This window comes from Thyridium curvatum (assembly GCF_004353045.1).
Source record: "Thyridium curvatum strain D216 chromosome Unknown NODE_18_length_519074_cov_76.432364, whole genome shotgun sequence".
Lineage (NCBI taxonomy): Eukaryota > Fungi > Ascomycota > Sordariomycetes > Thyridiales > Thyridiaceae > Thyridium > Thyridium curvatum.
In genome coordinates this window covers 167,504-185,199 of record NW_022156773.1, presented here as the reverse complement: position 1 = coordinate 185,199, position 17,696 = coordinate 167,504, and the positions used below count along the sequence as shown (strand labels likewise).

The 17,696-nt window shown below is 50.7% G+C and overlaps 9 protein-coding genes across 9 annotated transcripts; 6 read left to right on the top strand and 3 right to left on the bottom strand.

The window, feature by feature from the left end:
- Window positions 1-494: 494 nt before the first annotated feature.
- Window positions 495-3,001, top strand: E0L32_003951 (uncharacterized protein; the record flags this gene model as incomplete). Its single annotated transcript, XM_031138307.1, has 10 exons — window positions 495-590; window positions 648-685; window positions 739-792; window positions 860-866; window positions 919-966; window positions 1,027-1,184; window positions 1,368-1,722; window positions 1,782-1,791; window positions 2,393-2,435; window positions 2,572-3,001. The coding sequence occupies 10 exons, from the start codon at window positions 495-497 to the stop codon at window positions 2,999-3,001; spliced, it is 1,239 nt and encodes a 412-aa protein (XP_030998013.1).
- Window positions 3,002-3,399: 398 nt separating this feature from the next.
- E0L32_003950 (uncharacterized protein) lies at window positions 3,400-4,047 on the top strand (the record flags this gene model as incomplete). The annotated part of the gene is made up of 4 exons (XM_031138306.1): window positions 3,400-3,478; window positions 3,532-3,704; window positions 3,750-3,914; window positions 3,985-4,047. 4 exons carry the CDS (start codon window positions 3,400-3,402, stop codon window positions 4,045-4,047), a joined length of 480 nt encoding a protein of 159 aa, XP_030998012.1.
- A 477-nt stretch (window positions 4,048-4,524) lies between these two features.
- On the top strand, window positions 4,525-6,422 carry E0L32_003949 (uncharacterized protein; the record flags this gene model as incomplete). Its single annotated transcript, XM_031138305.1, has 5 exons — window positions 4,525-4,857; window positions 5,057-5,153; window positions 5,230-5,611; window positions 5,676-6,099; window positions 6,159-6,422. The coding sequence occupies 5 exons, from the start codon at window positions 4,525-4,527 to the stop codon at window positions 6,420-6,422; spliced, it is 1,500 nt and encodes a 499-aa protein (XP_030998011.1).
- A 672-nt stretch (window positions 6,423-7,094) lies between these two features.
- On the bottom strand, window positions 7,095-8,012 carry E0L32_003948 (uncharacterized protein; the record flags this gene model as incomplete). Its single annotated transcript, XM_031138303.1, has 1 exon — window positions 7,095-8,012. The coding sequence occupies one exon, from the start codon at window positions 8,010-8,012 to the stop codon at window positions 7,095-7,097; it is 918 nt and encodes a 305-aa protein (XP_030998010.1).
- A 1,283-nt stretch (window positions 8,013-9,295) lies between these two features.
- On the top strand, window positions 9,296-10,651 carry E0L32_003947 (uncharacterized protein; the record flags this gene model as incomplete). Its single annotated transcript, XM_031138302.1, has 2 exons — window positions 9,296-9,796; window positions 9,851-10,651. The coding sequence occupies 2 exons, from the start codon at window positions 9,296-9,298 to the stop codon at window positions 10,649-10,651; spliced, it is 1,302 nt and encodes a 433-aa protein (XP_030998009.1).
- Window positions 10,652-10,933: 282 nt separating this feature from the next.
- Window positions 10,934-11,737, bottom strand: E0L32_003946 (uncharacterized protein; the record flags this gene model as incomplete). The annotated part of the gene is made up of 1 exon (XM_031138301.1): window positions 10,934-11,737. The coding sequence occupies one exon, from the start codon at window positions 11,735-11,737 to the stop codon at window positions 10,934-10,936; it is 804 nt and encodes a 267-aa protein (XP_030998008.1).
- A 605-nt stretch (window positions 11,738-12,342) lies between these two features.
- On the top strand, window positions 12,343-14,240 carry E0L32_003945 (uncharacterized protein; the record flags this gene model as incomplete). The annotated part of the gene is made up of 4 exons (XM_031138300.1): window positions 12,343-12,615; window positions 12,663-13,046; window positions 13,096-13,848; window positions 13,911-14,240. The coding sequence occupies 4 exons, from the start codon at window positions 12,343-12,345 to the stop codon at window positions 14,238-14,240; spliced, it is 1,740 nt and encodes a 579-aa protein (XP_030998007.1).
- A 95-nt stretch (window positions 14,241-14,335) lies between these two features.
- Window positions 14,336-15,094, bottom strand: E0L32_003944 (uncharacterized protein; the record flags this gene model as incomplete). The annotated part of the gene is made up of 2 exons (XM_031138299.1): window positions 14,336-14,954; window positions 15,015-15,094. 2 exons carry the CDS (start codon window positions 15,092-15,094, stop codon window positions 14,336-14,338), a joined length of 699 nt encoding a protein of 232 aa, XP_030998006.1.
- A 791-nt stretch (window positions 15,095-15,885) lies between these two features.
- E0L32_003943 (uncharacterized protein) lies at window positions 15,886-17,353 on the top strand (the record flags this gene model as incomplete). Its single annotated transcript, XM_031138298.1, has 4 exons — window positions 15,886-16,203; window positions 16,258-16,488; window positions 16,554-17,166; window positions 17,220-17,353. 4 exons carry the CDS (start codon window positions 15,886-15,888, stop codon window positions 17,351-17,353), a joined length of 1,296 nt encoding a protein of 431 aa, XP_030998005.1.
- Window positions 17,354-17,696: the final 343 nt, after the last annotated feature.

Below are 17,696 nucleotides of genomic sequence, written 5' to 3'. Positions count from 1 at the left end.
ACTGGGAATTCTCACCGTCGCAACCGCTCCTATGTTGTGCTTCTTGTAAGTGCTCAACTGATGAATAGGTAAGGCTTTAAGCGCTTCGACTGTCTGCAAGCTCCGCTGTCGAGCAAAGCTGCAGACAAGACAGACGAGACGTGAGAGATGGTAGAGGTGAGCCGCCAGCATCAGGGAAATCCCACTTCTAGGCATAACCCCTCAGCAATTACCCCGCTCCATCTGGCGCGGGTCGTGCATCCGGGATTCCGGAGACTAGCGGGAGGCAGGTCAATAATGGGATCAAGGAATGGGCCCCGGCTGGAGGCTCATTGGCCCATGATCCATCCATGTTGAAGCATGCATTCGACAGCGCGTAAACCTGTCAAATGAGAAAGAGTGTAACCCTCAAAACGGGCCGAACATCAGGTGAGGGGAAAGGATAAAAGTTGAGAGCATTCGTTATCTGAAAATGAATTCCTCAGTGCCCTTCATTGTCACTTTCGTGACCAACCATGGCTGAAGAGACGGTTCAAGAACAGGGCCAGGACCTGCAGACTCCAGCAGCGCAATTGCAAGCTCTATTTGCCGAGAACCCGTTGGAAGCGGACGTGAGTGCCCACCTTTGACGCCGTACTTCGCGATAAACATTCACAATTTTCCAATAGACTGCCTTGGACGACACCGATTCCGCGTACCACGCTTCGTGAGTCTTTGGTGGTTTCGGCCTTGACCAATCTTTCCTGACTGGTTTTCTAGAGAAGGGTCAGCTAGCTATGTGTCATCTCTGACCTCAAGCATTGCAAACTACAAGTATGTTCTATGTTGACTAGTAGTGATGTTTGGCCACCCGCAATTGATAGCTGGATGTTCAATTTAGATATGAGGTTGGTTTTGTTAGTAGAAGATGTGCTGCCATGCCATGCGCTTACGATGCAGCAGAACGGTCGCCGATATCATGCATTCCGCGCAGGCGCTTATCTAGTGGTATGTACCAGAAGAGAACTCATGACCAGTGCTCCAAAATGCTAACTGGTCTATCAATAGCCAAATGACGAAGAAGAGCAAGATCGAATGGATCTAGGGCATCACATATACCGTCTGGTACTTGGCGGAAAGCTATGCCTTGCTCCAATCGGCGACAACCTCAAGCGTGTTCTCGACCTCGGAACTGGAACTGGCATCTGGGCAATGGACTTTGCAGAGTAAGATTATATCACAACTGCTGCTTCATATGCATTCACTGCATGTCTCTTTCTGATACATTGGCACCTAGTGAACATCCATCTGCCGAAGTACTTGGGACCGATTTAAGCCCGATACAACCTAAATGGTACAGAGCTGACCACACCTCTACCACGTGGGAGCTAACAGCGGGTATTCTATAGGACGCCGCCCAACTGCATATTTGAAGTTGATGATTTTGAATCAGAATGGTTGTATCGCAGACAGTTTGACTTCATACACGCCCGAGAATTGGGAGGATGTATCACCAACGACGATCGACTATTCCAACAAGTGTTCCAACATTTGGCCCCTGGGGGCTACATTGAGATGCAGGCTATTTATCCACATTTCGTCTCTGATGATCAAACTGGTGACAAAGCCACGAGTGCCCAGCTCTGGATAAAAATGATGCGTGAGGGCGCGGGCAAGTTTGGCAAACCTTTAGATTCTGCGCCGCTATGGAAAGACAAATTGAGAGATGCAGGATTTGTGGACATCCAACAAGAAGTTCGCAAAGTCAGTATTATCTTCCACAAGCTGCATTACTTTGAACATAAATGCTAACAATGGAGCAGGTACCAATAGGTGCGTGGCCTAAAGACGCAAAACTGAAGGAGATTGGGAGATTTCAATCTATTCAAGAGCTCCAAGTAGTTGACTCTTACACCCCCGGAGTTTTTACACAAGTACTGGGTTGGACTGTGGAAGAAATGCAGGTACTTATTGCCAAGGTAAAGAATGATCTGAAGGATCCGTCGATTCATCTCTATCTCCCCGTCTATTTTGTCTGGGGGAGAAAGCCATGATCGCTATGTATGTACAGCTTTCTTTAGATCTAGTTGTGTCGTGGTGAATTAGCATAGTCCTTCAAATCCTACCCAACATAACCCATTCGTCTCTGCCATACCCCATTGCCGTCGTCAACCGCGGCATAGGCGCCCGCCAATGGCGGCTCGAACGGGCTGGACAAGGGTTGCCGGACCGCTTCCTTCATGAGCTGGGCGAGGTCAACCAGGGCGGGGTGGAGTAGATGGTAGGGCGGCACCGAGTGCGGGCCCTACGGGACTACGTCTGGTGGACATGTGAGGTATGCGATCAGGGTACCTCATCCAGCGTTACCACTCACGAAAGTCGTCCATCGAGGCGTCATAGTACTACTGGAAAGCAGCTAACCATATTACGGCAGGTCGTCTACCACATGACCTGAACATCAAGCTACGCGTCAACCGGTATGTAGGTCTGCCAGACACACAAGGGCAGATATGGATGCAGCTCTTGTCTATCGTATCAAACCACACCGGCGCCCAGCAAGGCCTACCGCCAGGGCAGGTCAAGCTAAGCCAGCAGCTGATCAAGTCGCTCCAGCCCGGCGGCGAGAGGAGCTTCCCAAGGCGCGGGCTCATCTCGCTCTGGAACCGAGAGGAATGACGCCGCAAGATTACGACCTGGTGCGCACGAGGCTCGGGCTCGAGACCTTCAATATATCGACGTTCGAGTGGTTCGCAATCCTACGCATACGATTGACAATGGGGGCATAGTGCTCTTGGACAAGACCTACCGTCTCCGTTCGCCGCTGGACCTGATATTTCTCAAACATATCGACATGGTCATCACAGGCGAAATCTATCTCGACGACAGCGACGTGTACTATTGGGCTGACCATACTTTCAAGTATGATTTCCAGAACATGTCAGCGTTTTGGACGTGGGGAGGCGAAGATGTCACTATCTATGGCGATCCGATCAATGGCAAGCTAGCTGTTCTGGGAGGAAGGCTTCAAAAACAAGACGTTTAGGAGGCCAATGCTATTTGTTTGGGATGGTATGAAAGGCGCGACGATGTCACACCTCGGGATGCGAAACCCTCCCATGGTGAGCTTGTCAGTCCCAAGGAAATCAAAGGCAAAGACTGACATGGAGGCAGTGGTTCAACATCATCGCAAGTAGCACCAACATCCTAGTCGGCGACATGCATCTGCATGCCTTTGTGAGTTTTTCTCGCCGCCAAAATCATATCCAGACCTCTCAGCTGACTTAGGTGTGGTAGAGCATCAACGAAAACAGGGTCGGTAATTCGAATGGATGGGACACCTATCGTTCGGATCGTGTGATCATACAAAACTTGTTTACAAATAACACAGACGGTACGGCTGATGACTGAGCAACGTGGCACTGTACGATATACTAACCCAGTATGCAACTAGACTGTGTTGCATTCAAGCCCAACAGCACCAACATTGTCGTCCAAAATTTAGAATGCATTGGCAGCCACGGTAGGCTTCCCACCTGAGACGATTGTCCCGGGGATGATCTGCTAATTCAATAGGCACCAGTGTCGGTTCGCTTGGTCAGCATGCCAATATGGCCGATATCGTCGAGAATCTTTACATCTACAACATCAGTATGACCAAGGCGAGCGACGGTGCAAGGATCAAGGTCTGGCCTGGTGTCCAAACTACCTTCCAGACCCAGCTCAACAGCGGTGGTGGCCTTGGAAGAGTGCGCAACGTCACCTATGACACTTTCCATAACTACGGTACCTAGAATGCGATCACTATCTCGCAGTGCTATGGATCCAAAAACCAAACGGTTTGCCAGCAGCATCCCGCCAACCTGACCATCGAGGACATCACAATTAAGAACATGGACGGCTACACCTCAGCCAAGAACGACCCCAAAGCCGGTTCACTAGTCTGCAGTGCACCAGATGTAAGCCTGCTGTAACGTCAAGCGGAGTTCATGGGACCTAGAGGACTGACATATCCATCTCTCCTCACAGAGATGCCACAACATCCGGGCTGAGAACATCACTGTCCAGGTTCCTAGCGGCAAGACTCCGTAGTACACTTGCGCCAATGTTGACACCAGTTTGCTGGATTTCGAATGCGTTCCCCTTGACACCGACGAAAGGGAAAGAGAGCAAGGCTGAGGTAGGCGATATCGGCGAATAGAGTAGAGATTGCCAAGACCACCTGAAATAATTATAAACGAAATAAGCCCACTACCCAGTGTAATTCTACCGTCAAGAACTCTCGCAATGAGTGAATTCAGTAGGATCAAGAAATCCTCCTGTTAGATCTGGGTGCAAAACAGCGGGGCCTTCCAATCTAATTTGAGCGGAGCACTGTTTCGATTCATCCACCAGGACCGGACCACCACTGTGAGGCGCAGTATGTGGGTCCAAGGATGGGCAGGATCTGACATCTCTTGCACCTCTGTCTGTTTCTATGGGTTTGTCACTTGTGTCATCCGTTCTGCTAGGTCTTGAATACCGAAGCTAAGAGTCCGTCCTGTTGTTTGTGCATCACTTCGCGCGGCAATGGAGCCTTCCTATCCGGGATACAATGTCCCTCTTCGTGACAACATTGAACATGGGGACTCATTCCCTATCGGGGCGCACTGGGCAAATAACGACAGTGTGACCGAGATGTTACAGGTCCGCGAGGTCTTCATGATGGCTTTGATGGACCAGTTGACGGACAAGGCCGACTGGGAGAGAAAGGTGTTTGATGACGAGATCGTCGCAAAGTGGCGCAAGGAGGCAGTCACACAGCCGGAAGACGACTTGTATGCCCTCATCCTAGAAGACAAGGATCTGGGCAGATTGAGAAAGCCACGAGAAAGAATGATTAACGAGGATGTATTTGAGTGTGTGAGTTACAGCCGACCGCTCGTATCTTCTAATCTGTGTCGCTAATGACCTGTTCCTCGAGTTGTCCAGTGCATTGAGGAACTGAGATGCAAGGCAGAGTACTTCAAACAGACCAGCCTGGTACCTACGTTGGATACCGCTGGCCGAGTAGTCGTCAAGTCGGACGTTGTCGTTCAACCTACGTTACATCAGAGACTAGTCGAAAGCTTCAGCCAATTACGTTCGGATCAAGCGTCTAATGTCGACTGGCATCCGCAGAGCAATGACATGGTACAGGACCTGGTTCACCCATCCATGTATCCATTCGTATATGGTGATGTACAATAGCAAGCTTAATAATGTAGACATCCATGCTAACATAAATGCCATTAGGTCGTTCACACTTCTTTCCTGCCGAAATCGTTGGCTTGAAAGGTGCTGTGCAAGAATGGGCGGGCAAAGGAGATGTCATAGTCCCAAAGGGCGCGGAAATGCCATCCACAGCGCAGAATATTCCAGAAGAGTTCTGGTCCGACAGTTATCAATGGCTTCCAGCAAACTTGAAGTTCGACGATGACGGGTTGGTAATGTTTACCAGCTATGTCAACAACCTGCATCCAGAGAAGTATCCCGAAATCTACAAGGCTCTTGAGGAGCTAATAGACGTAGCTATCCCGGCCTGGAACCAATGCTTACCACTGCACATTGATGGTAACGAACCGCACAAAGCGGGCAGAGTCGACGTTCGGCTTGACAAGCCAAAGGATTGCCCTGAGTAAGTTCCGCAGAAATCTCACCCATTATTATAGAACTGGTAAAACTGACCTGAGTCTCCATAGCAACTCTGACGAGAAGCACTGGACTCCCAACATCAAGTCAGAACACGTCAAGACGTTTCAGCTCGAGGACAAAGACAAGTCCGATTACGACTATACCTATGAGTCCCACGGCGATTATCTCGAGGATTTGGACATCGATTCGGATACAGATGAGAAACTCCCAAACCTTGACGACGAGACATCCCAAGTCCGTAGCGAGAGGCGGGAGTCAAAGCGACGATTACGAGCACATCGCGAGGTCGCCTGGAAAAGAGTCAAAGACCCGGCAGAGTTACCTCTTCCTCAGAACTTCGAACATATCGACTATGCACCGCAGCTAGATTTGCGGAAGAAATTCAACGAGACTGGCCTTCAAGTCATTGTGAAGATGGCCAGCATAGAATTGACGCCAGAGAAGCCCCAGTTCCCTTTGGGAAGTTGGCATGTAAGTCTTTTCAGGTTGGGTGATATAAATTTGACTTTCAGCTGACATACTATGAAAAGATTGAGGGTCAGCTGAATGAGAGAATCTGTGCAACTGCTTTGTATTACCTTGACAGCGAGAACGTCATGGAAAGCCATCTGACGTTCCGAATGGCAAGCGAAGCGGAGCAGTCCGAGTTCTCCTATGGCCAAGACGAGTATGAGTGGATAGAGAGAGTTTATGGAACTCTTGTGGGATCTATGAGCAGTGACCCCTCTTTACAAGTGTTCGGTTCGGTTGAAACACGACCCGGCAGGTTGCTCGCGTTTCCAAACGTCTTGTAAGCGCCCCTCTGATGTTGCTTTCGAGACCTAATATCTAACTAACCTTGTGTGGGTGCTTAGTCAACACAGAGTCTCTTCTTTCTCTCTCAAAGATAAGACAAGGCCGGGCCACCGACGATTTATAGCATTGTGGCTTATTGATCCTCACCGGCGGGTAATATCAACCGCAAATGTGCCACCTCAGCAGCTCGACTGGTGGGCCGAGGCCGTCTTCGGCGCAAAGGGGAGCCCTAACCAGGGTAGTATGCCTCCAGGATTGTTTCATCTAATACTCAAGAAATATCCACAGCTGGCGGAGAAGTATGGGGATGCATTGGCTGGAGAACAGCTGCCGAGTGCTCTGCCTCGGGAGTTATGGGACATGGTATCAAATGATCAAACGCCATTACCAGGACTAATGAGTCTAGATGAGGCAAAGGAGCATAGGCTTCGACTGATGGACGAGAGAAGTCGGTTTCACAAAGATTCAGACCAGCTCTGGAAGCGCTGGACTTATCGCTTTTGCGAGCACTAGCGACAACATCAATATGGCACCTTATTTGGATTCGTTGGGACTGGGATTCCATGCGCTTGTTAGAACTTTCTAGAGCATGTTTCTACGTACGCCATGATTTAGTCCTTCGCCCCCAATCCTGTCGATACTTTGAGTGTGGCAGACGAGCATGGCCGCCGCTACAGATCCTGAGCCGCGGCAGCAAGTCTAGCGATGTTGGATATGCTCGCCGGCTCAGACATGAAGCCGCCCTGCCACTCCTGCTGCGAGATATAGAAGCTGTGCACCCCCTTGTTCACGATGGCCTTGACATCCTCCTCGAGCGTAGACAAGGGCGCGGGCTGGTACGGGTTCCAAGAATCGTAGAAGTCGTGGACGAGAACCGAGGACTTGGCGATGTTCGCGGCGTTGGAGCCAAGGGTATCTAGTGACGCCTTGGTGAAGGGTACGTACCGGCCCTTGGGGCAGCGTGGCTTGCCGTCGGGGTTGGTCGCGCCCTCGGCGGTAGTGTAGCACGTCTCCATCTGCACAATACTATCGGCGATATCAAACAGAGACTCGCTACCGGCGGCGACGAGGCCTCCAGGGTTCAGCACGACGGGGCCACCGCGACCTTGAAAGACCGACTTAGCGTAAGTGGCAAAAGTCTTGGTCTCCTGCAGCTTCGTGGTGTCGACCTCGTCGAAGAAGATACCCTCGACGTGAATATCGTGGTCGACGCCGTCCCAGCCGGTGGCCTTGGTCCAGTTGGCATACTGGTCGATGCCGCGAGTGATATCGGCATAGGTACGCGCAGACTGGGTGGTGTAGACGTATCCTATCGGGTACGAGTTGGTTCTCTTCGGATCGTTCAGTTGGCCCAGGCGCTGAGCCCAATCCTTGATGGAATCGGGAGGGTTCGCTCCCTCGTAGGGTGCGCCGCTCTGATTGTCAATGATGACGTAGAAGTCCAGGTTTGGGTACGCATCGATCGCAGAGATGAGGGAGTCCCAGTCCCCCTTGGAAGCATCGTTGGGATATTCGTAGAAAGGGATCAAGAGCCCGGTCTTGGCGACGGCCGTGGCAGCCCAAAGGGTGAGAGAGAGCAAAGACTTCATGGCCACGATGCAGGTTCGAAGAGGTTTGCTGAACAAAGTTCAACTTTCAACTTTTAAATAACAAAGAGACATTCCCTTCCAAATCTGGGAACCAGGCATTTCATATATGAATCCGTGATCCACTGCGTAAGCACTTGTGAGGCTGAGCTCGCACTCGCCATGGGTGTCCTTTGATTTAGGCGACAGGCGCATCCTTGCATGACACCTGAATTGCCTATACTGAACATTGCATGAGCTGACAAGCTCAAATCTACATTGGCCATGTTTTTAAGCAAAGACAGAGCCAAGAGTACTTTTGATTACAACAGGGCATGCCCATATCTAGCTCACCAGTACACCTTGAGACGAGGCCTCACTGCTCCCTGTCATCTTTTAATAACACTATCTCAGCAGGCGATGTCGCAGGGATTTGATTGCCCAAAACGGCAGCCGCTGTGGTCACGGCCACCCAAGGGATAAAATTTGCCTGCTCATGCTCAGCCATAGAATGAAGCCTAGCCACAAGGCCCGCAAGATGATGATCACATGCCGTCGGAGACTATTCGAATCACATATTAGGGTGAAGAATATATTTGCTCCCAAGATCGCCACGGTCTTGTTCATTGTGTTTACGCAAAAATCAGGCATGCGCTCACTCGGTGACAGATGTGAAGATGTGGTTCCCTTCTTGAAACTGCATTGAATCATTCCTTTCCTAATTGTTACGAAATCTGCACCATTTCATCAATGAACAGCCATCAGAACCATAGATATCAGGCCCACGTCGACAAGATTGACGATAGAGCCAAAGCAGCACAGGCAAATGTACTATCCCAGAGACTCGCTGTACTTGTGACCGAATCAACCCATAGCATTCGCTAGGCTTGCAATGCCTACCATTCGCAGCGCCCTCTTGTGATCCTGCTCAAGCAGCAAGTGCTCCCGTAGATTTATCATTGTGTAGCCTTGTTGCCACAGCCCGCGGAGTTGCTTCGATACAGTCCCAGTAGCTTCATTGTTGCGTTATTCCGATTGGCTTGTTACGCGACCTTATCAATGCCGAGCCATCATAATGAGGGGAAAGGAGCGGCGATTGGGTTGGTTAACTCGCATGTGGGGTGCGACAGAAGTAATCGGGTCACTTGGCCAATAATCAAGAGGGTGTAAGTGAGGTATCATTGAACATCTGGCAGGTTACCTTCTGAGAACTTGTGATATAAAGACGCAATCTTCCGATTGCCATGTTTGCCATAATAGAATGAATCTCAACTTTGTCAAATTCACTTTGTTCAATAACGTCCATCATGATTGACTTTACTCTGAGCCCATCTCAAGCAGAAGCCAGGCGGAACGCCCGGGCCTTTGCGCTGAACGTTCTCAAGAAGACAGCTGTAGAATATCACCATCAGCCTGACCAGAAAGCCCGCTTCGCATCGACTCGGCCATTCTACGGTCAGGCCGTTCAGAACGGCTTGGTCAAGTCCCAGGTGCCTGTTCAACTAGGGGGTACCATGGGGAGTCTTGTAGAATCGGCCATCGTCCTCGAAGAACTGTTCGCCGTTGAACCTGCAGTGTCCATCACAATTGTGGCAACGGCTCTAGGACTACTGCCACTAATCCTCGGCGGCACACCTGCCTTGCAGGAAAAGTACCTGAAGCCATTTATCTCTGGGCATGGAGAGCCATTGGCCAGCTTGATGCATTCGGAACCCAATGGAACGGCGAACTGGCTGGAAAAGGGCGGACAGGGCCTCCAAACGACAGCTAGAAGGTCCGGAGACGAATGGATTATCAATGGAGAGAAGGTTTGCAGTTCCACAACACCCACTTGTATTGACCTGGAATAACCAGTTTCCCAGCTCTGGACCTCCAACAGCGCGGGCTGGGGTGACGAGGGAGCCGATCTTGCATGCGTTGTGTGCAGGCTTTCGGAAGATCCTTCCGCGCCCCAGGATCCCAGTGTCGATCCAGCTTCGCTTGTTCTAATCCTCCTGGTCACGCCAGAGGTCATCGCAAAAAATGAAAAAGGAGCATATCAGGTCCTAGGGGAGCCGGAGCTTGCAGGTCACCTCGCCACTTCCGGCCCACACACTCGCTTCACCGAGTTTCACGTTCCCCATAAAAATCTCCTGCGCGGTCCTGGCACGGCGGTGGAGATTGTAGAAGCAGCGTTCACCATGTCGGCAGCCCTCGTCGGAGCAATGGCCATCGGCACAGCGCGCGCAGCCTTCGACGAAGCGCTTGCGTTCGCCAAGTCTGATACCCGTGGCGGCTCCGTGCCCATCATCCAACACCAGAGCGTGGCTGATAAGCTCATCGACTGCAAGATGCGGATCGAGACCAGTCGTCTTTTGGTGTGGAAAGCGGTCCATACCCTGGACGATGAGAAAGTGGACTGGAAAGTGAAGCTTGAGCTTGCTATGCAGACCAAGATTTACACTACAGACTGCGCTGTCGACTGTGTCATTGATGCTATGAAAGCGGTTGGTATGAAGTCTTACGCCAAGGATATGCCGTTCCCAAGCCTTTTGAACGACGCCATGTGCTACCCCTTGTTTGATGGGGGTAATATCGGGCTTCGTCGCCGGCAGATGCAGCGCCTCATGGCTGAGGAGAAGTACGAACCTTGGGCGGCGACGTTTGGGTCTACAGAATCATAGAAGATAACCAAATAGCTTGTGAACACTTCATAACTCAAACAGACAAGGTACAAGAGTAGTAAAGACCTCAGTGCGTTTTTCAAATCGCCCGGTGACATGACAAAGGTATATCAGGAAGGACTCGAGCTTTGAAGATTGATGTTATCTCATTAGCACGTAACAAGCTTTCGACCCTTGATGACAACAACGGCAAGGTTATGAATTCCATGATGAATGATTAGTGCTAGATGCGTCAATAGTTATTGCCGTGACGGAGGGCACTTTACTCCTCTCGTTTATATATCACAGCTTGCCTAGCCTCTCGGTTGCCTTAGGTCGCTTCTCTTTGATCCTTTGGAGGCCCTCAGCAGCCAATTTGGCGAAAAGTGGACGGGCAAGCAAATCGTTCGTGAACCGCGTCTCATAATAAGTAGCACCGACGTGGTCCATATTCGGTACCCGCAAGGCCATCTCTTTCAAGTTGATAGCAAGCTCAGAACCACGCTCAGCGATCTGCTTGGCCAGTTCCAGTGACTTTTCAAACAGTTTCCCCTCTTCAGTCAACTGGTCCACCAGGCCCGTCCGATATGCTTCTTCGGCACCCATAGGATCTCCAGTAAAGAGAAGGCGCTTCGCGCGTTGGAAATTCATCTTGCGAAATAGTGGATGAGTCATTGGGTTGAGTCCGTACTTGACTTGACTTGCGGCAAAGGCTGCGTTCCGAGAAGCGATGGTGATGTCCGTCATGTTGGCAACATCCATGCCATAACCGGGGCACATGCCTGCCACAGCGGCAATGGTTGGTTTGTTGTAATCGTAGATGGTGATCATGAGCCGGAGAGCAATATCCGAGAAGGCTTGTCTGCTCTCGCCGCCGGTGCTTTCGAGAACGTCGAGCGCCCAGCCAGAGCTGAAATACTTCTCGTTTCCGTAGAAGAGCACACAAGCAACACTCTTGTCCTCCTTGTACTCATCGAGCACCTTCAGCATGTCGTGGTGAACCTGCCATCCAAGCGTGTTGCGCTTTTCGGGGTAGTTGATTTGGATGATGCCAACCCCCTCATCAATCCAAGCGTTGATAGTTTTAAGCTTCGTAATGTTGGGCATCTTGAGTACGAAAATCAAAATGAGAAGGGTGTATGGTGTTTCTCAAAGAGAGAAGATGGCTGTAAAGATAACCTATGGCCTTGATAGGTGAAGCAGTGGCTTGGTCTTTTATGTGATCTCTAGTACCGAGGTGTACTGAAATATCATGGGCTGTACTGATACACTAGCAAGTTTTAAGGATGTTTTCCGCTGCTGGGTATCGGAACAAAGGTCCATTTGTACTGTGGAGAAGGGCGAATAGATGAGGCTCCATGTCAGCCGAGGATGAGTTTCCTAGTCTGGGGAAGTGGGCCAAAGCTGTTGGGATTGCGCAGCCAAGTCGCTCAATGCCCCGACATTACATCACACATTCGGAAGTAACCCCATTTTCCATGGAGCTTAGGCGCGCGGGATGGCTGATCCGAGGTCGAGTGGCCCATTTGAGTACAAGCGCTTCACGGAGGGCTAATACCAAAAGGAGATTTCAGACGCATGTCTAGGTACATATCTATGAGAAGCTCTCTCGTGCGCGTGTTACACTGAAGAAGTTGTACTAAACAAAGATACATCCATAGTATAGCATTCGAACGTTTTTACATTATTTTCCCCTTGACTAGTGAGCAAACATGGTGTTCAGCGCACCATCCTGGGTTCCACCAATGCCCCATGTGCCCGACACCTCCATCTTTGAGTTCATGTTCGACGAAAAGTACGGGCGAGCGTCGTTTGATACCTCCTTACCGCCCTACATATGTGGTGTCTCGGGGACCGTCGTCTCTGCACGCGAGCTGAAGACTAGAGTAGAGAGTCTAGCCAGGGGACTTGCTTCTGAACTCGGTTGGAAGGTGAATGAAGGCTCTGCGCTGGACAAAGTTGTGGGAATATTTGCCCTGAATACCGTGAGTACAAGTGACCCTAGACTCGTCACCGCCGTTAACAAACCTAGATTGATATCCCAACTTTGACATGGGCGGTGCATCGACTGAACGGAGTGTGCGCGCCTGTCAATTCCGCCTTTACTGCGGCGGAATTAGCACACCACCTGAACGCAGCTGGAGCCAAAGTCATCATTACGGTATTGCCTCTTGTAAAGGTCGCACAAGAAGCGGCAAAGAAAATCGGTATTCCGGAGTATCGAATTTACATTTGCGATATGCCGGGTCCTAACGGGCTCGACGCGCTCGGTGATCATGCTAGATTCACAACGATCGGAGATCTCATGAAGAAGGGGACCACGATGCCAGATATTGAGACTTTGCAGTGGAACCCTGGTCGTTCAAAACAACAGGTTGCTTTCCTCTCTCACTCCAGCGGGACGTCTGGGCCACCCGTAAGGTTCCCCTACTAGTTCTTTACCTCGTCTTTACTGATTGGTCTAGAAAATTGCCATGATAACACATGCGAATATCATTGCCAACGTCATTCAGATGACCTTGTTCGAACAAAAAGGCCGCGGTGGACCCAGCATCCGGGAAACAGTCCTTGGCATTCTACCACACTCTCACATCTACGGGGTCGTCATGATCAGCCATCTCAGCACATTTAGAGGAGACTCGATCATCGTGCTACCCAAGTTCGACATGGCCATGTTGCTCGAGAGCGTTACACGATACAAGATCAAAGCGCTCAACCTGGTCCCACCTATTATAGTGGCCATGAGCAAGAATATAGGCCTTCTGCAGCAATACGACTTGTCCAGTGTCTGCACCGTTGTCAGCGGTGGCGCACCACTGAGCCAGGAAACAATTGCTCGGTTTGACGCGGCGTACCCACACTGGATCTTTCGCCAGGCGTATGGCTTGACCGAGGTCGCCGCATGCGCGTGTCATACCAGTGCCCACGATCCGTGGCAGGGCAGTTCCGGCTCTGTCGTTACTGGTTGCGAGGTCAAGCTTGTTGCCAAAGATGGCAAAGAGATTGTGGCACAAAACACGGCGGGCGAGATATGGGTCAAAAGCCCTAGCAACATTCTTGGCTATTTGGGCGACCATGCCGCCACAAAGGAAACTTTCCATGAAGATGGGGATGAGCGCTGGCTGAAGACTGGCGACATCGGATTATTCAAGCAGTCATCTAGCAACACTGAGCATATCTTTATCGTAGACAGGGTGAAGGAACTCATCAAGGTTAAGGTATGTAATCCAATGGTGTGTGCTGACGCACATATTTACATAGCCGCTAAACTTTCCATTAGGGATTCCAGGTCGTCCCAGCTGAGCTCGAGAATGTCTTACTCACGCATCCATCGGTAGTAGACTGTGCGGTAATCGGCGTCCCAGACAGTCACAGAGGAGAGGCTCCCAGGGCTTACGTACAGAGGTCCAAGGGTACAATGGGAGGACCAGAGGATACTCTTGCAGAAGAGTTGGATCTATTCATGAAGGGCCGACTGGCCAGATATAAGTGGCTTCGAGGCGGGATCGTCTTTGTTGACTCCATTCCCAAAAGTCCGTCTGGAAAGATCCTGCGCCGCATCCTTCGCAGACAGGCGGCTGCTGAGGGTGTTGCAACCGCAAAGCTGTAATGTTATCCAGGCCGATATATAGCTTGACAAATTAGATCATGTGAAGAGTCAATCACAAAGAGATGGCCGAAGATAAGTTTAGAAGCTGATCGATATTAAAGCTTAGGTTTATCTATCTGGTCACCTCCTCGCGACTCCTTCACACCAGATGAGGTTTGCCCGTCGAGCAGGAAGTCAGGATATTTCATGCTTTGATCTATGCCCACGCCGATCGCCCCCTGTCGCCGCCATGCAGCTCCATCCACCGCCAGAACCTGCCCATTAATATAGCTTCCAGCATCACTGAGCAGGAACACGGTTGCATCAGCGACGTCTCGAACGGTGCCGAGTCGCCCAGACGGGATCTGTCTAGCGTACTGCACGCGCTCATGTTCATCAACGCTCTCCAAACGGTTCAAGCCTTCGGTTCCGGTGATACCACCAGGTGAAATCACGTTGCTGGTCACGCCCCGAGGCCCGTACTCAAGCGCTACACTTGCCATGAGAGAATCCACACTCGACTTGGCCGCAGATGCGTGAGCTTGTAGTGGCATCCCAGTGAAGTAGAATGTTGCCGACATATAGATAATCCGAGGGCTCCGACTTCGCAAGAGGTGAGGCATTGTGGCCTTGATGGTGTTGAACGTACCCACCGCATCGATATCCATGACCGTCTTGAAAGCATTGGAGCTGAGGTTTTCAATCGATGCAACGAAGTTACCCGCGGCTCCTGCACTAGAGAAATGACAAGCGTGAGTACTGTTCGACCAGCTATGAGAAGGATTATATGCCTACATGACAAAATCCATGCCTCCCAGTTCATGTGCGCATCTGTCCGCGGCCGCTCGTAGGTTTTCGATCTGAGGGAAAGGCATTCTCTCAGTTCCTAGTCTGTGGCTTGTCCTCGCTCTACAGGGCTGCGTACCTTTCTCACATCACAACCCCCAATCCCCATAACTTTGGCGCCAGCTCTGACTGTAGCAATCTGCTTGGCCACTTCTTGGGCCTTGGCGCTTCGACCGACGATACAAGCGTTTGCTCCCAATCGAACCAGTGCCCTTGCCTGCATACTGCAGACACTCCCTGAACCACCTGTTATGAAAACAACACGGTCTTCTACAAAGGCAGGGCCTAGTTAGTATCACAGAACGACATTGCTTGACCGAAAGAACCGGAAGGCTTGCTGAATATCCCGTCCCGCCAAACGGGGCTGAGGTATGTATGCTCTGGCACAGACATAGTTGCGAGGTGATGAATCACAGACGAATGAAGCTCCGCGATGGATTTGAGACAATTATTTGCGTCTTATTCGTGGTCATTTTCAGGCGCCATTATTAATGGCAAGTTGTTGCCAAATTTGTCACCTGACGCATACATGGACTTCCCAATATGGCAGGGGGGCCTCGGGCAAGAAAAGAATGGGGAGGGTGTGGGCTGGCACTAATAACGGCTTGGAAGTCCGCGGCTACGAGAAACTGGTTTGGAAGGCCGGCCGAGGAAGAGAAGCTATTATTAGGTTAGCCAGACCAACCACCTATGAAACCCCATGAATATTAATGATCCAGCAGATACCCCCAGCTGGACCGTTACCAAAGCGAATAGCCCCTCAAGAAACCCCTAGATTATTAACTTACGGATTCTCAAGACATTCGATATTCTCTTGGCTATGGCTTCACTCCCGTTCTCAGAGGCTCCCTGGCTTACCGGTGTCCCGTCCCCATACTACAATGCGTCTCATCGCAAATGGCAAGAGACTTGCCGGTCGTTTATCAGTGGGTACTTCAAAGACGGACTGCAATGGCAGCAGGAAGGCACTGCGCCCTCTGGGTTATTTTCGGCTTTTGCCAAAGCAGGGTTCATTGTGCCATGCCTTCCAGCCCCGCTGCCAGTCAAGCAGCTCGAGGCAGCTGGTATCACAGAACTGCCAGGAGGATTAAAAATTCGGGACTTTGACTATTTTCATTATCTTATTTACACTGCGGAGGTGAGCTAACCGCCAATGCGAGCTCTCACATATTTCTCGTCTAAACCAACCTAGCTGTACCACTGTGGACTATGGGGTCCAGCTTCTGTCGTCATTCCGGGGATTGCTTTTGGCGTCCCACCGATATATAACTTTGGAAGCCAGGAGCTACAGAATCGACTTCTGCCCGACTTGCTGAACGGCCGTACAAGATCTTGCATCGCCATCACCGAGCCAAGCGGGGGCTCTGATGTTGCCAATCTTGAGACCACGGCTGTCAAGACGCCAGACGGGAAACATTACCTAGTCAATGGGTCAAAGAAATGGTCTGTACCTCGATCTTCCCAACATACTCTAATCTGACTTCCTAGGGTAGGATCTCGACCGGCATCTGGGCCGACTATGCGACGACTGGCGTCAGAACAGGAGGCCCCGGAGCTGCAGGACTGTCACTGCTTGTAATCCCTCTTAAAAACACCCCCGGTGTGAGCTGCCGCAAGATGGAAATATCTGGCGGTGGTATCGGAGGCACAACGTATATTACTTTCGAGGATGTTCTCGTTGATGCGAACAACCTCTTGGGCACCGAGGGACAAGGCTTCAAGTATATCCTGACCAACTTCAACCACGAGAGACTTAGTCTCGCGATCAGTGCAACCATGCAGTCCAGAAAGCTTCTCGGCACTGCTTTCGACTACGTCATGAAGCGGGAAGCATTTGGCAAGACTTTGATCGACCAGCCAATAGTCCGACATCGGCTCGCAACAGCGGGAGCCGACCTCGAGGCACAATGGTCCTGGATCGAGCAAATCACATATGCGATGAATACGCTGCCAAAGAAAGAAGCTGACAGACTGCTTGGAGGCCAAACAGCCCTCGCCAAAGTAAGGGCGGGGAAGCTGTACGCCCTGTGTGCGGAGCAGGCGCAGTTGCTGCTTGGCGGAAATAGCGTCACGCAAACTGGACAAGGTCAGCTAGTTGAGAGTAAGTCAAACATCATCTGCCTCTCAACTCGGTTAACCATGCTGACTAAATAGTGATTTCGCGCGAGGTGTATCTGACACGTGTGCCTGGAGGTTCAGAAGACATCCTTCTCGACTTGGCTGTCAGGCAGTTGTTGAAGCTTTACAAGGAGGAAATCAAAGCCCTAGCTGCTTCTTCAAAACTGTAAACATCTGAAAAACTGTAGCAATGTGATTCCTTTGTTTACAAATTGAAATATTGCATTGATGGACAGGTTTGCTGTGAAAGTGTTATAGTTATGTAGTACTTCTGTCAAGACGACTCTACAGCTTCTCGTATCTTGGAGTCTTCTCCTTGTTCAGCAGCGATCTCAATGCCAAAGGCACATCACGAGTATTCAAGGCTCCAGAATTCCAGACGGTCATGTAGGTTAGTCCTTTCAGGCGATCATCAGTTAGCACAAAAACAGAGATGAGCGAAATCTGCGGTTGGAGTTTGCTCACCAGAGGTGATATCGTGGTCTCGGCACCAGTCCAGAAAATTTTTAGTTC